This window comes from Sceloporus occidentalis, unplaced genomic scaffold (assembly GCF_023333645.1).
Source record: "Sceloporus occidentalis isolate IW3139 unplaced genomic scaffold, rSceOcc1.0.p SCAF_28, whole genome shotgun sequence".
NCBI classification, from domain to species: Eukaryota; Metazoa; Chordata; class Lepidosauria; order Squamata; family Phrynosomatidae; genus Sceloporus; species Sceloporus occidentalis.
This window is the reverse complement of record NW_028317008.1, coordinates 4,130,123-4,145,973: the sequence shown is the minus strand read 5'-3', so window position 1 is coordinate 4,145,973 and position 15,851 is coordinate 4,130,123. Positions and strand designations below refer to the sequence as shown.

Below are 15,851 nucleotides of genomic sequence, written 5' to 3'. Positions count from 1 at the left end.
TTTATGCTGTTTTGAGAGCACAATATAGTCACAACAAATATTGATTTGATTTAGATTTTTCTTCTGTTTACTTTTATAATTTATCAAAATGCAATCTATTAACATTTCTATGTTTGACAGCATTCTTACTTTTTATATATATATGCAGTTTTCAGTAAAACTGTACTTTATATATCTATATATATCTATCTACATATCTTTTGAAATGTGACATGTATCCATATATGTATATTAAAGTTACTAAGAACATAAAAGCAACTTTTATAATCAATCTGGAGACAATGAGGGTTGCAGTCACTGCCATTGTTTACTAAGAACAATAGGTCGCTATTTGTGGAATTCCGTCCTTTAATCTTAAAACCACAGGGACAGAGTGAATCCCCCCTCCTCCGAAGAGTGTTCTCTCCCACCTCACCTGCACACTGCGTGTAACAAAGCCACGAGCCCTCTGAGACCAGCAGTGACCATGCTGTGGGGGCGGGGCAAGGAGGGGGAGGAGTCACCTCCACGGACTGCTCCGTTTAATCATACTGACAGCTCCCCACACAGACACAGCGGAGACTCAACCTGGAGAAAGACTTAGTCCACTAGGACCCCACTCGCCTCCACCTCCACTGTGAACGGGACTACCTGAGGAGTGCATGGACTAATCCATTCCAAGGCTACTGATCACCTAGCCACCTCCAACTGTTGGGACCCAGTCTCCTCACTTATTCTTTACCCAGTAAACTGTTGCGCTGAGATAGAGAGCAGCCTGCCGTCAACCTGAAGCTGGGGATAAGAATGCTTGGATCTAGGAGGCTGCTGTAGAAGACTTGTTGGTCATTTGGCAATATGATGTCCCCTTGGATCTTCCTGCTTGTCGCAGGGGCTGGTGAGTGTGTCAATGAAATCATTGAGCAGGAGACCAGGCATATAGATTAACACTGATCGGTAATAAACAGACTGCATTCAATAGACAAACATAAGATCCAAACACCCTAAAAAGAACTTTTATTATTTGTGACCCCAGGGGAACTATATAATGGACTGAAGCACCGCTGATTAGTTAATTTTATGATTCACCGATACCTGATCAGGTTATAAATAGACATATGGAATATGTGTCCATTTTGGCCATTGATCACTTTGGAACTTGATGCCAAGTAGGATTGGGCTAAACCTACAGATTGGAAATGAATGAGCCACTTAGACATATTTGTTGGTCTCTAGCAGTAAACTGTTGGCCACTAGATATACAAAGTACCTTTTTTTTGAGAAGGTACTAAAGTATCCATTGTTTGTACCTTTTCTGATGGGTTTGTGTGTAAGGGGTGATGTCATTGTGTCACTTGCTATGCAACATATAGTTTCTACTAAGCGATTTTAATACAATGTATTTTATTAAATGGGTGGGTGATCACACCCAGATGCAAAGTGGGAGAGGAGCAATTTGCGATCCCTATTATTAGCCAATGTAAGATGCTACTCAACCGTTTCTGTATTAGTCCACTAAGGCTGTGTAATAAACATACATGTGATTAACATCATTAAATTATATATATTTATTTATATATCGCCAGCAGATTCCGTAGTGTTGGCACAATCAGTGGAATAACTTAAAATCACACACAATAACTAACCGGAATAATAAGCATCATGTTAACAATAGGGCACTAACCATAATACGAATTTGGTACCTGATATTTACTTTACTGAAAGGGTGGTAGATAAGTGGAATAGCCTCCCTGTAGAAATGGTAGAGGTTAATGATGTAAGGGAATGTAAGCATGCATGGGATAGGCATATCATGAGACCAGGGACTGAGTCTTTACATCAGGGGAAATTGGCAGACTAGATGAGCCAAATTGTTCTTATCTTCCATCATAAAGTTTGGGGGATTTTGTTTTAGATCCTCAAGGTGTAAACTCCATACCTGTAAGCTTTGACATTTTGAAATTTAGCTATTATAAAATCCGAGTTCCATTGCGAATGATCAGGGTCTCAGGGTCATGAACTGCACCCTTCACACTCTGCCATGATTTAGGGATCCTTGTGCCTCCCTGTCAATCACAGCTTGAATTAGACTGGATTTCCTTAAGGTTGGTCTCCTACCTAATGACTGTTGCATGTTGCCATATAAGATCTTTGATGATCTGTATAAACCGCTATTGTGTCCATGGGTGCAAAAAAATCCCCCAAAACTATCTTTGATACTTGGATGTCTCCAAATATATATGGGAACAAGGAAATTCAGCTTTACTCTTTCACAATAACCAAGTTCCAAGCTTTCATGGATGCTGTGATGACTGTGCAAGGTGGTAACCTAATGACCTCTGGCTACAAGTGGTCTTCATCAGGCCAATTAATTTCTTTGCACACTGTGGGGGTCTGAGAAGTTCTATAGGATCTTTGACAAGCGAATGGGAAGCAACTCCAATCATCTTAATGCAAATGCCAAATCTTTATCAGACTTTCTATACAATCTGTGGATACATCACAGTGACAGCACAAGCAGTTACAAAGGTTGGGTTCAAGCCAGCCAAACATAGAAGGGATCAAATAAATCCTGGATATTTAACCCCTTGAGTGCAGCGTAGAAAAGCAAGGAACAGTAACTATCCTGTGTGTAAAGATATTAACACATGGGCCATTCTGTTTTATTATAAGCTAATGTTCTCCAGCTTTTAATATGGTGAGCCATAAAAACCACCTTATATGAAATGTTTAATTTTAATATAACCGGACCGGTCACACTAGGAAACTATTTTTAATCTACTGACATTATAGGTTGTGTCAACTAGAGTGGTAAGCATTAATATAATGTACAGCTCTAAAATGTACAGCTCTGTCAAGATAAGGCTTGCAGAGCAGCAACACCTTATAACTCCTCACCCCCACAGAAATACATGAAGACCTTGGCGGAGATGGTGGTTAAAATGGAGATGATGCATGGACAAGGGGTGTGGGAGTGGCAGTCTCACAGACAGCAATAAATGTCTAGTGGCTATTAATATTTTATTTTATTATGGTTTATTACATTATCAAGCATGTGCGCCCCCTTGTGGCAGACTGCTAAATTGATCAAATTAAAAAGTGCAACAAAAGAGGTCTGACAAATTCAATTGTGTTTTGCTTCTTTTGTTTTTTTGTTGTTGTTGTAACAGGTAACGTTCATTGAAAATTCAGACTGAAATGCCTAAAATGTATATTTGAAAAATATTTGCTTTTACACTCTAAATTGCCGGTGTCCCTTGGCAGAATCCATAAAAATAGTTATCCTGTCTTGGTTATTACACTAGACCTGGATTTTACTAACGTCATTTGTATAGAAGATGACTCTGTGACAGTGGCCAATATGACGATATTACATGATAACTTTCCATTTATTTTTACATATTACCATACTAGTGTTAATACAATGTCCTCTTCTAAGTCAAGGACATTGTCCAAGATACGGTAGCATGGAAAACCGCTTTTGTGTGATGAGAGTATTACCATATTGTAGAGCATAGAAGGTGTAGGTCAGGACTGTGGGCTTTAGGTTGCAATATCCTTACAATGCTTGTAATTCCCAAAGAAGCTGCAGGGACACATGCAATTGGTGTAGGAATTGCTGGTTCCCCTTATTCCATAGTAATTTTAAATATCAAGGATCGTTGTTATGGAATTATGACAGTATTGCTATTACTCAACCTTTAAGTAGAGTATTGTAAACCACGTCACGGATGAGACTTCTTGTGTATGCATGTCATCCATGTTTAGTATGTAAGCCCCCAGTCTTATAGATGACTTCTAAGAGCCTGGCATTTATAGGCATTTTTGTTCTTTCACATTTTCTGGTTATATTGCATCTGTTCTCAATAATTTATGACCAAATTTTGTATCCTGTGTTCAAGGTGACACCAATTTAGAATGTGTAAAGAAAGAAGCATAATTATACATTTGTTATGACGCCTGCTCACTTTCCAGGTTTCTGGTAGTTACAGGGGAACACTTTTTGGTATATCCAGCAGAATATATAATAATACCAACCTTATGCGCATGATCTAAATGGTATGGTACACAATATAATAGATGCCATTGGAAATACTCTCAGCCCATCCATTATTTACAAGGTGGATATGTGTGATAGGCATACAAATATAGAATCTCTAAGCTTTTTTATATAACTGCTTCATGCTATTTGGATGTTCAGTTCTGTCACTTTCCACTCTTTAACTATAAAGTGGCAATTTTAAAAACCGTAAATGCAAAAAAAAAATAAATAGCTGCTTCTGAGACTGTTTGCTAATGATTATTTATATATATATATATAATGAGAGAGAGTCCAGGCCATGACTCATAACATAAAGCTACCTAGTGTTCTCTATCTATCTTTTGACTCTGAGAATTGAGTAAAAACCTTATGACTTCTTCTTTTTAATTAAATATTCTAAATGTAGTGTTAATAATCAATATTAGATAATAGTCACAGACCAGGCACTTTGTACACATTCTGTATGAATGGGAGACTGTTAAATGAAGCATAATGAAGAAGTTCTACAGACGCACATGGATATAGTAAATCGGTAAGTTTTGCATCACAGATAAATCCCCAAAACACAGGTGGATCAATTTTAGAATTTGTTTCTTTACTTGGCAGATGGTGACATCTACTGGGTCTAAAATGACGTGATTGAGTCCAGAGAAATAGGAATTCAAAACTCTGCGCTCAGACTGAACCCTTCTGTGGATTTTAATCTGAAAACCCTGTGCGATCGATCTTTGTTAATTGTGTGCACTCTTCATGGTGAATTATGCCAAGTGTGGACTATAATGTATTTATTTTGCCATACTTATTTACAATAGAAACGACATATTCTCTAAATGTGAGTTATCCAGCCCATATAAATCTTAACTCGAGGGCCATGGATTAGTAGTCTGAGTAAAAGGCCTTTTAGACTCTCACAGGGATTTTTATGCCCTCGGCATTGATCATGTATATAATATGTTGGCACTAAACCTTTTGTCTCCTCACTATACACATTCAGACTTTTCATACAGCCACTGCATTTATAATCCTTACTTAATGATACAGCTATAACAATACACTTGTTTGTTTGCTACAGGAAACCTTACATATTAATCTAAGCTAATGTTTTGGTTTTTTTTTTCCCCAATTATTGCGTAGGCAGCCATGTGGCTGTGCCGAAAACCACTATTTAGTCCTTTTTCCCTCGCAAATTAACATTTAGACAAATAATGTCCTATTACAGTTATACAGGCCCGAATACTGAGGTGAAAATGTCTTTCTTCAAATAGAATTAATATACTTTCACAATTAAATTAGTTGTTTAATACAACTGTAAGATTATGCAATAAAAAATACTGAACATAATCTCTATTTGTTTAAAAATGGTGAAAGAAAAATTACTACTAAAGATGTACACTGTGTCATTCTGTATTTTCTGGTGCTGAAGCATTATTCTGATATTGGTCAAAAATAATTATTTCTCCACAGGTCCGACGCAACACATACATTAAGGAGAAATAAATCAAGTGGTAATGTGAAGTAGGCAGCCTGATTAACTACGTATTAATTAGACAACTATTGAAAGCCCTGTCAGTAGTTTGTTATTCAGAACTTGGCATGCGCTTAAAGAGAGAGAGAGGGGATAGTACATATAATTACCATTATTATTATTATTAGCTTCTATATAGCACCAACAATTTACACAGCACTTATTACAATGCATACACTGATCCGCCATAACATTGTGACCATACCTGGGAACTTCTGAGCTCCAGCTACCCGATTCCCTTTGCAGGACGCGGCCAGGACTGCCCACTGCCGTCGGTAGGTGGTCCCGCTGCCGTCGGTGGGTGGTCCTGCTGACATCGCGGGAAAAGCCCCCATTTAAAGGGGAAATAGGCAGGGAGTGGGGCGTGTAAAGACCCCGCTCCCTCGATCTGGAGGATTCGGGTGTTGACTGGGTCAAACCCGGGAGTACCCAGGTATGATTATGACCACTGACAAGTGAAGTGAATAACACTGATAATCATGACACCTGTCAGTGGGTGGGATACATTAGGCAGCAAGTGAGCATTTTGTCCTCAAAGCTGATGTGTTTAGAGGCAGGAAAAATGGGCAAGCGACTTTAAATCTGAGCGACTTTAAAAAAGGCCCAAACTGTGATGACTAGTCGACTGGGTCAGAGCATCTCCGAAATTGCAGGTCTTGTGGGGTGTTCCCGGTCTGCAGTGGTCCAAGGAAGGAAAAGAGGTGAACCCGGGACCGCTCAAATTGCTGAAAAAGTTAATGCTGGTTCTGATAGAATGGTGTCAGAACACAAAGTGCATCGCAGTTTTTTGTGAATGGGGTCGCGTTGCTTCTATGGTACAAACAATGCACCCATTGACATATTGTACGGTTTCCAGACTGCATTAAAGCTCCAGTTTGGCAGAAAGGCTTACATATTCCAAAGAACATTTCTCACGGAATGAACATCCCTGAGCGTATAACTACAACATTTAAAAAAGAAAAAAAGGAAAAGGAAAATGAAGGGGGATGTAACCTTTAAAAATTTTAAAATATTTAACCTTTATTAAACAATATAAGGGTTATACCAGCAAAATCTGGGCTGACAGCCATCTTCAATAGTTACATGGTGATAAGTATACCATCCAATCCTTTGATGATACAGTCCACAGGAACCTCAGTACAGGGTGTATACTATGTGTACCTGAAATGTGTTTTTCCATTCCTAGGTAAGTAAAATTGCCTTCCAGCAGAAGTTATAGGTGCTAATACAATGATAGTCTTTAAGCTTGCATGGGATAGGCATAAAGCTATACTGAATTTAAGAAGAGAGCCAGGGCTCGTTAAGGTCTGAGTCTATGCACTTTAGGAAAATGGTTCTTATCCACCGTCAAATTCTATATTTCTATGTTAATTTTGACGAAATGGGAATGTAGACGAGTTCCAGCTGTCTTTCAGCCTACCATTCTGGTCAACATATAGTGTAGTATCCAATGTCATTTTGTCCAGGTTGGTGGGTCCATGTCCAAATATTGAACCCATTGATATGACCAGGTGCACATGTTATCGATTCCAGTGGAAGTGTAGAAAGAGCAATATGTGTCTATTGATGTGGTCACCACAGCAGCAGTAACCTGTGCATTGACCTAAAAGGAGAGACCCCAGTGTTTACTGGATACTGTTTATCCCAGTAAATAAACTCCACAAACAGTGAATCATCTTATATTTCCTGCCATACAATAATTATGTCACTATATTTCCAACAAAAATTAACATTTATGAAAATAATATAAAGACAGGAGGTATAACAGTAGTAAATATATATGGGGATGGTACCTCTTCTTTACACACAGAATATTTTCATGCAACATCTAATTATTATTTCAAGTATCTCGTTTATACTCTTGGCTATACATTAGCATTTATTTTCTGTACTTTACATTGTGGTAGTCAAACTACTGGAAGTTTACATTTCCCCCCTAATTTATTTAATATAAGATATGTTTAAAAAAAAATAAAAAAATATTCTGCCTTATTGTTCTAGATTGTACAAATTAACTTTTTGAGTATTGAGAGGTTAGTGCAGCCAAACCTTTATTCATATGTATTGCAGCTGTAATCAAATTGCTTACAAAAGAGTTTTTGTTGAGGGCACAGCTCCTGATCGCAGCCTTACATGTATCCAGACAGCTTGGGCAGAAGGTTGGAGTTTGCAGAGTAGATGAACTAATAAGCTGGTGCACATAGTACGATATCAGCAAAGATCACTTTCCTCAAAGTACAGGATAAATATGCACAACAAACAGATCACGGGTTATAAATTAACCCTATTGTTTTCCGGATAAGAGCAGTTTAGCCAATATATTCCGACATAACAGCTGATTCGTGATAATGTAAACAAAGACTTCTCCATCTGGAGTGATGTGATGAATGATCTTTCCATCTGGTCTTGTGTACACGAAGTGGGTGGGTGATGGACATCTTACAGAATGGACCACTAGCAAAGGACTAAATTACAGATGAAAGCAGGTGCATGTCAACACTGTGCCATGTAACATGTGGATATTTGATAAATGGCCGGTTTGGTCTGTCTAAAAGGGCTTGTTGGAACATAGTGGCCGTGATTTGCAGGTCCATCTATGCTCAGTATCTACAGCAATTCTGGTGGGAAAAATAACCACCAACAAGTCCATTGTCTGGCTCAGTTCTGAATAGTAATGTTTGAACTGTCACGGCTGCATACAATGTATACATTGCAGTAGCCTAGAAGCAACAAAGTGTATTGTTTTTATTGGTGAAGATAAATTGTACTGGGATATATATATATATTTATTTATTTTTATTTATTTATTTTTATTATTTTTTTTTTAACATAATTTACTTTGTACATTGATTTGATAAATTGATCTTGCCGAGTTTAGCATTAATGGAAAAGCTAATGTTTACCTGGACTGGATCTGTAAAGTTGTATACTGTTCTGACACTGAGCTGTAAAGCAATCATTCAACTTAACTATGAAGATGAAGATCATTAATATATATATATAATGTGTGTTAGTGATATATATATTTATAGGCTTGACTCACTAATCACCAGAGTTGCGTATGTCCACTTGAAACCATATGATTGCTATGTGCATAAAAGTGATGACCTCATTTTGTCTTATGATTTCTTGCAGCTAAGTTGTTGTCTGCTGAGTTTCTTCTACCAAGTGACTGTTCACAGGCAAAGAAGCTGTGTCTCAAAGACTCGGTGTGCAATGCCAGTCACCATGAGTTCATGCACTGCACACATGGAATCGTCACGGAACCCGTGAATAAAACTAGATGTCAGCAGGCAGAATTGGCTCTGAAGAACCATGGTCTAATGGACTGCAAGTGTAGGCGTCGCATGAATAAAGAGGAGCACTGCTTGAATGTTTACTGGAATCTCCATCCTCTTAATGTACAGGGTGAGTTCCCCTACCAAGGTTTAATTTGCTTTTTCATCTCATTGCAATGTCTTCCATTAAAGAAAAGGAAAAAAAACCAGCTTAAAATAAATAACTAATAATAAAAAATATAAATAACACTACATTGAGCGGGATTTTTACTATCCTGATTAACATTATTATAATATAGCGCCATTATGCGAACAGGACAACAAGTAGTGCATCATAACTGTCATGTCCACAATTGTGCTAGTTGTAACGCAACTGAACACATTTATAGCCATTTAAAAAAAAAAAAAAGCACAGAAATGTCCTCCATTTACCATATACATGTTTATTAAACAGTTTGTTTTAACGTCAGTTTAATACGTTATTGTTTGGAAGTTACATTTCAGTAATTCACTTGCTCTTCTTTTTGTTAATCTTTTTCACAGGTTATCATATCTTTGAAAGTTCTCCATATGAAGACGATGACCATGACATTGTGAAGACTGATGAGTATAGTCGTGTGGTTGGCATGGCATCTGGTAAGTATTCCATTGTATGCACCCCCCCATACCCCAGTCCAATCCTCAGGCCTATGCCTAGGTAGCCATATACCACTACCAGCAGTGCACCTTCTTCAAGGCGGAGGAAGGGAAAACTCCAATATTATTTTATGAAGCCTTAAAGATAATGAATGTGCTCTGTTTAGGTTACAGCTTTTTCATCATTTGTTAATTATGAAAAATAAAACTACAAAAATCAGATTTCCATTCAAAGCACTACTACAAATTCTTACCTAAAGTTTTTGTATATAGTGCATATGCCGCAGGGGTTAGTACGTCATATCTTGCCTTCCACTAGACAGCTAATGACACAACACTTCAGACAATTGGTTGCTGGAAAATGAACAAGAAAGCGTACTTAAAATCATATACCTGTTTTTGGATGAGCTTTAGCTTTTTAGGCTGTATGCAGTAGGTGGATATTGGTCTGTAGTAAGCAGAACCTCGGAATGACAGCTTTCTGACCTGAACCTCTGCTAGTTGTAAAATACACTAAGATTTAACATGATTTCACACAGACACTTCAACCTCCGAGCCAAATCCTTCTTCCTCATCCAGATCACGATAATGACTATACATCACCAGGGACCTACACGCAGTCTACACGCAGTTAATGCTTCAGTATTGATTTAGGCGCTGAGTAATTTTCAGAAACATGTTGTAATACAAATAGATTTGTCACAGAGACTCTTTGTGGGGGAAGCAGTTGACTAATATACATTTTAATCAAGCAATCTGTAATGCCGAAAGCCTGCTATTAATAATGACACTTTATAGATAGATTGCACTCTTTCTTCACATTATAAAGATGAAATAAAGCTTTGTTGTTTTAGCACATGGCTATATATTAAAATGTATACCAAAAATGAAATCCTTAGATTATAACATAAGGTAAAATCAAAAGGAATAGAGCAAAATCTGATTAAAACATGTAATACCCATAACATGTAATACATAAACATACAGTAAGTTTGCTGTAAGATACTCGATTGATTAGAAATATAAACAGGGAGGTTAAGTACTGGGTGCTTTTACTCACCATATGGAACATTTGGGCAACTGATAATTAAGATTTGTGTAAAATAAAAACTAAGACATCAAAGCAGTAAATGAATATTATGGTGTTCACGGAATGATCACTAAAACACACATACTAATACCATATGCTGATCTACCCCCCAACACTCACACACCAACACCAAATACTAAACACACACATTCATGCAAACTCCATTCACTAACATACACACACACTTACACCATATTCTCACACAATATACTAACACAGTCTCAAACACCACACACACATATGATAAGATGATGTGATAACAGCATATACTCACACATGCTAACACTATATGCTCACAGATATATGAACACTGTAGAGTAAGACCCAATCCACCACCATACACTTACACACTCACTCCCTTTCCCATTATCAGTGTAGTTATTTACTGGGGCCACTCGTTTCTATGTTTTCATGATGTTGGCAATAGTGCAGGTGTTGTGTTTTTTTTTTTTAAACTACAATTCCTATGACCATGTAACTATAGTTGTATTTCAATGACAGCTATAAAGCTAACCTTCTCTGACAGTGCTTGAGAGATTTCATTATACTGAACTGTTTCTTTCAGATACTGAAATCCCTGTCAACTCTAACGCTTGCTTCAAGCAGGCTATTATTTGCAGCTTGACTGAAAAGTGCAGCTGGGACAGGAATGCGTACGCCGACAACTGCAGCAAAAAACTCGAAAATGGCCAATGCGATCGGCAAAGGTGTCACCAGTCACTGCGTCGCTTTTTCAAGAAAGTCCCTCAGGAGTTCTCCAAACGATTGCTCTTTTGCCCATGCCAGGAAAGCTACTGTGCAGAACGCAGGAGAAAAACGATAGTACCTGAATGTTCATTTGAGGAAGAGTCCAAGCCAAACTGTCTGCATCTATATCATTCATGCATGAATGATAACCTGTGCAAGTAAGTTCTGGAGGACAACCATCAATAACTTACACCCAATAAGGGCATAGTTTTACTAATTCTCTCATACAGAGTAAACCAGCAGGGACACAAGGATATAAGATGCTACAGACACATAAGATGATAGCGCCCATCCACCGGTCATTATGCCCTTGGTGGTATATACTTCTGTTCTGCCTTGCAACCCAGTTCATCTGATGACAGACTTAATAATCATTATGACTTTCTTTGATCCAGCAGATCTCACCTGAGCTACAACAGAAGTTTGTTGAGTTACCCTCTTTCAGAACTATTTCAGATGCCTAGAACATATATGGATTTAAAAAATGTCTATAATTCTTCTACAATTTGGCTTTGTAAAAGCTGCAGTGATCCTATTTGTGCAAGCACCAGTCATTGAGGGCTATGGGGTGGAGACGTTTGGAAGCAGTACTTTATCCATACAACAAAACGTATTAAACAGTATTTTCATTGTTAATACAGACTATCCTTTTTAAATCTTATTATTTTTATTTCAGATCCCGTTTTGCAGATTTCCAGAAACACTGTTACTCTTTTAACAAAAGGACAAAATATTGTCCCAAGGAGCAGTACGATCTATGTATACAGACTTATATGAGGATGATTGGTAAGATATGTCTGTTATTTTACTTTGTCAGATTACACACACTCATGCTAACACACACACTTACACATGTACTCTCACTCATACATATCTATCCTCAGCCCCTTACCTCACACTTGGCTTTCTCGCCATTCCCCAGGTTGGAGTGAGTACCAACTAAGTTTAGATGTGTTTATGAATATAAAATGTTACTGTAAATAGATGATTAGTATATTTTGATAAGGTGATTATTATGGTGAAGTCAGCACAGTTCAGGGTTAAGTAGTAATAAGCAGAAGACTTCAGAGCTGATCTGTACACAATCTATTTACAACATATTCTTGGTACTATTTTATAGTTTTGTGACTTTTCTTTTATAGGTACTATAATGACTCCAAATTTCATCAGCAACAATAGTATAAGTGTGTCACTTTGGTGCACATGTGAAGGCAGTGGTAATCGGCAAGATGACTGCAGTACCATCCTAGGAATGTTTATGGGGAACACATGCCTTGGTAAGTTAATATTCAAACATTTCTTATATATCTATCTATACGCTTACATGGCATAGATAAGAATAACACACGTGATGCTATGCTACATGCTCTATAGACATTGATGATGTATAGCCCAGGCCAGAGGCTGCATTAGTACAAATAATTCAATATCTTGTATCAACATCAATTTATACTTGTGGTGTATGCAGGGGGTAATGGGGTGCATGTAGAATCTCTATCTTATACCACCCAAGACATAAATCTGTCCCTTAACGCTGGCTGAGCATGATGGGCTAGCTACCATTCCTAGGATGGCTTTCCATTCATCTAGCTACCAGCAGCACCAGTGGTAATGGGTTCCATGAGAGATAGAATCAATAACACTTTATTCTAGTAAATTAAACTGTGTTATGAACGTGTGCCCTACATTATTTTATCTTGCATGTTAAACAGTCCACTGGAGTTTGAGAATATAATAAACAGGCCATGTACACCTGCTTTTAGAATCCATTAAATACATGTCAAGGGCTTACATTGAAATGTATATTAAAATACGGTCCATTATACTGCACTCTGCAAATCAACCCCATCTCCATAGTAGAATTTATTAAATATTGAATATTTCATGACTATAAAAGCTTCCTATAAGACCAAGCTAAGAAATACATAAATGTTGAGATGCTGGCTCTTCCATAGAAGTGCGTGGTGTTACGCACGTGATTCAGAAACGGGTATCTTTGTTACGACACTGCTTATATGTCTACGCTCTAACTGCACCTTTGTTGTGTCTCTGTAACCCTGTGTAATCACAGATGGTAAAAGAAGTTATTATTTAGGGTAAAATAGGGAATGCAGGGTATGTGTTGTGAACGGTGCATGTCTGAGTAAACACACAAAAGGCAGAAAAGCTTCTAGGGATTTGTGTTCCAAAAATGAACTGGTTTATCCTGAATGTCCACTGAGACTGGGGCTCCGTCATGCTGTCAACGTATAATTAAGCAAATATGTTACTTTTTGAATCCATAATTGGTTTTAATAGTGAAAATGACACATTTTTAGAAAAGCTACTTCCTTATCAGAACGCTCTTTTGTTACAATTTAGATTGTCCCATTAGTCCCATTAACGCAGATTATAATTCCAACTATATGTTGTGCTAGTCAGACAGAAAACAGTCCTATATCAGTGTGGACTACATTGAAATTCTTCAAATTCTCAATAACCTTGCTCCACGCGATCCAAACTTAAATGGTACCAACTTTGAGCTGTTGATGCCCTCGCCTACCCATATTTATCCCACTGTGGTAAATATGGATTTTATTTTTTTTACCTGTTTGTTCTCACAAGGTGCTCCTGCTTTTATAGCAAGAGGTCCTACAGAACAGTAAGAACAGGACGTTACCCTAGTTTATAGTTGGAGTGCATGAATTAAGTCTATGTATGCCCATGCATTGTAATAATGAACCCAGTGATATTTATATATTATGTAATAGGCTTCTTTTTCAATATTATTATACCAACCTGGCATTATGAACATGATTAAAAACTAATAACATGTTTATGCCAACAGAAAATGCAATTAAATTAGAGCTTGGTGAACCAATTGAGACAGATTCTGTACAGACAGTCCCTATGGATATGCAGAAAGAGGACACAAATTTATCTGTCATCCCTGGAACCAACCTGGTAAGCTTGAACATAATTTCTGTAAATACAAATAATAACAAAGCTGGGTGCGCCTGGCCTTAGCCCTAGGCGACTCGGGGAACTGCCTTGGGTGCCTGGACCAGGGAGGAAGGTGCTCCCTTTTTAGCTTCAAAGTGATGCTTGCTAGTTGTGCAACAGAAGCCAATGCAATGCATTTGGGTGAGCCCAAGAAATATATGTGTATATTGGCATTCTAAGAACCTTTACAAAGACACAATCTGCCCTGGGTGCTATTGGGCATAAGACCGGTCCTGTCTGACAATAAAGGCCAGCTTTAGTATCCAGACTCCCTGTCTGCCCCTCGATCTCAGAAACTCCATAGACAGCAAATTGGTCCGGAAGGTGGCAAAAAAGGGGCAGGGTATAGAAAAACATGTGGAGCATTAAATACTTTAATATAGGGAAGCAGTAAAAAAAAAGTATTTGTGTTGTGATAAATTTAAATTAATTTCCAGCGTTATTGTCAATAGAATTTGTGAAGAAGTGTACACTGAGTTGCTATGGTATATTTTTAATTCTTTATTTTTTACAGGAGACAGACAACTTGCCTGTTAAATCAGCAAAGCAAAACAAAATTACAAAAGTCCATAATCCAGCATCTAGGGTTTCTTCTCCGTCCATGGCACTGACTCTTTTAAGCCCTGCACTGCTGCTTTGGCTTCTAAAATCTGTGCGCTTTGCGTGAAAAGAAGAGCTATAAAGGCCCTGTTCAAAAAGCAACCATGAGGTTCTCAGAAGTACCTACTTATTATCATTCATCTGGCTTATATGAAATTGGCCTCTAAACAAGTATATTCTGCTTTAAAAGCCACCCTATTGCTGGATTAATATGTGGGCTGTGTTCTTGGGCCCCGCGTAGACTTATGTGCATGGATTTTCAGAAAAGTCGGATTGTGACACCACAAAGTTTTTGTCACAGGGCCATAACTTCAACAGGACATGTGCTGCAGGCCCCCAAGGTGAGGAGTGCACTTGAGTTTCCCACCGCCAATACCCATGTGCTTCCCTCCACTTCCAGAAGCTGATGTGACGTTGGCACAGGGTGCGGCCTCGGACCTTGCCTCAGACTCCAAGATCCCTACTTACAGCTTTGCCTTGATGTGTTATTTCCTAAGCTTTCCCAGTATGTGAGGTTACACATACATTGACTTAAAGAAATCCCTGTGGTAGGACCAAGCTCAAAAGTGAAGTTTATGTATCTTACAATACAAACAGATATTTTTATCATTAAGATGAATTATTACTACTCCCACAATACAGATTGAGTAGTTATGGTTGTATCGATTTAAAATTCCAAAGAATAAAAATAATATAAATCTATTTCCTTTAAGGAAGATCTAGATAATGTTTTTTTTTTTTTTTTATATTGTATTTGTGATCCTGTAATATCTGCCATAAAGGGTTGTTGGTAGCAACCATGTGCTGTAGGACTGTAACTTGTTCATCCCGGCCAACTGGGAATGATATTAAAGAAGAACATCAAAAGACAAACTACAACTCTTTGGAGCTTCTTATACATTAGATGTATGTCTGTTCGTGGAACACTGTAAACCGTCAGGTAATAAGTGTAGAAATATCAGTGTCAAATTCCAA

General features: G+C 37.8%; 1 protein-coding gene across 1 annotated transcript; it reads left to right on the top strand.

Moving 5' to 3' along the window:
• The first annotated feature begins 6,626 nt into the window (after nt 1–6,626).
• On the top strand, nt 6,627–14,943 carry LOC149299685 (GDNF family receptor alpha-4-like). Its single transcript, XM_089486005.1, has 8 exons — nt 6,627–6,729; nt 8,679–8,951; nt 9,365–9,457; nt 11,113–11,452; nt 11,971–12,080; nt 12,437–12,571; nt 14,122–14,237; nt 14,791–14,943. The coding sequence occupies exons 1-8, from the start codon at nt 6,627–6,629 to the stop codon at nt 14,941–14,943; spliced, it is 1,323 nt and encodes a 440-aa protein (XP_089342131.1).
• The last annotated feature ends 908 nt before the right edge of the window (nt 14,944–15,851 follow it).

Bases quoted from the DNA above. Each gene is read 5' to 3' on its own strand.
- LOC149299685 (XM_089486005.1), top strand. From the start codon at position 6,627: ATGGTGATAAGTATACCATCCAATCCTTTGATGATACAGTCCACAGGA. The intron at 12,081-12,436 runs GTAAGATATGTC...TTTCTTTTATAG, and splicing joins GACTTATATGAGGATGATTG to GTACTATAATGACTCCAAAT. The intron at 14,238-14,790 runs GTAAGCTTGAAC...TATTTTTTACAG, and splicing joins TCATCCCTGGAACCAACCTG to GAGACAGACAACTTGCCTGT.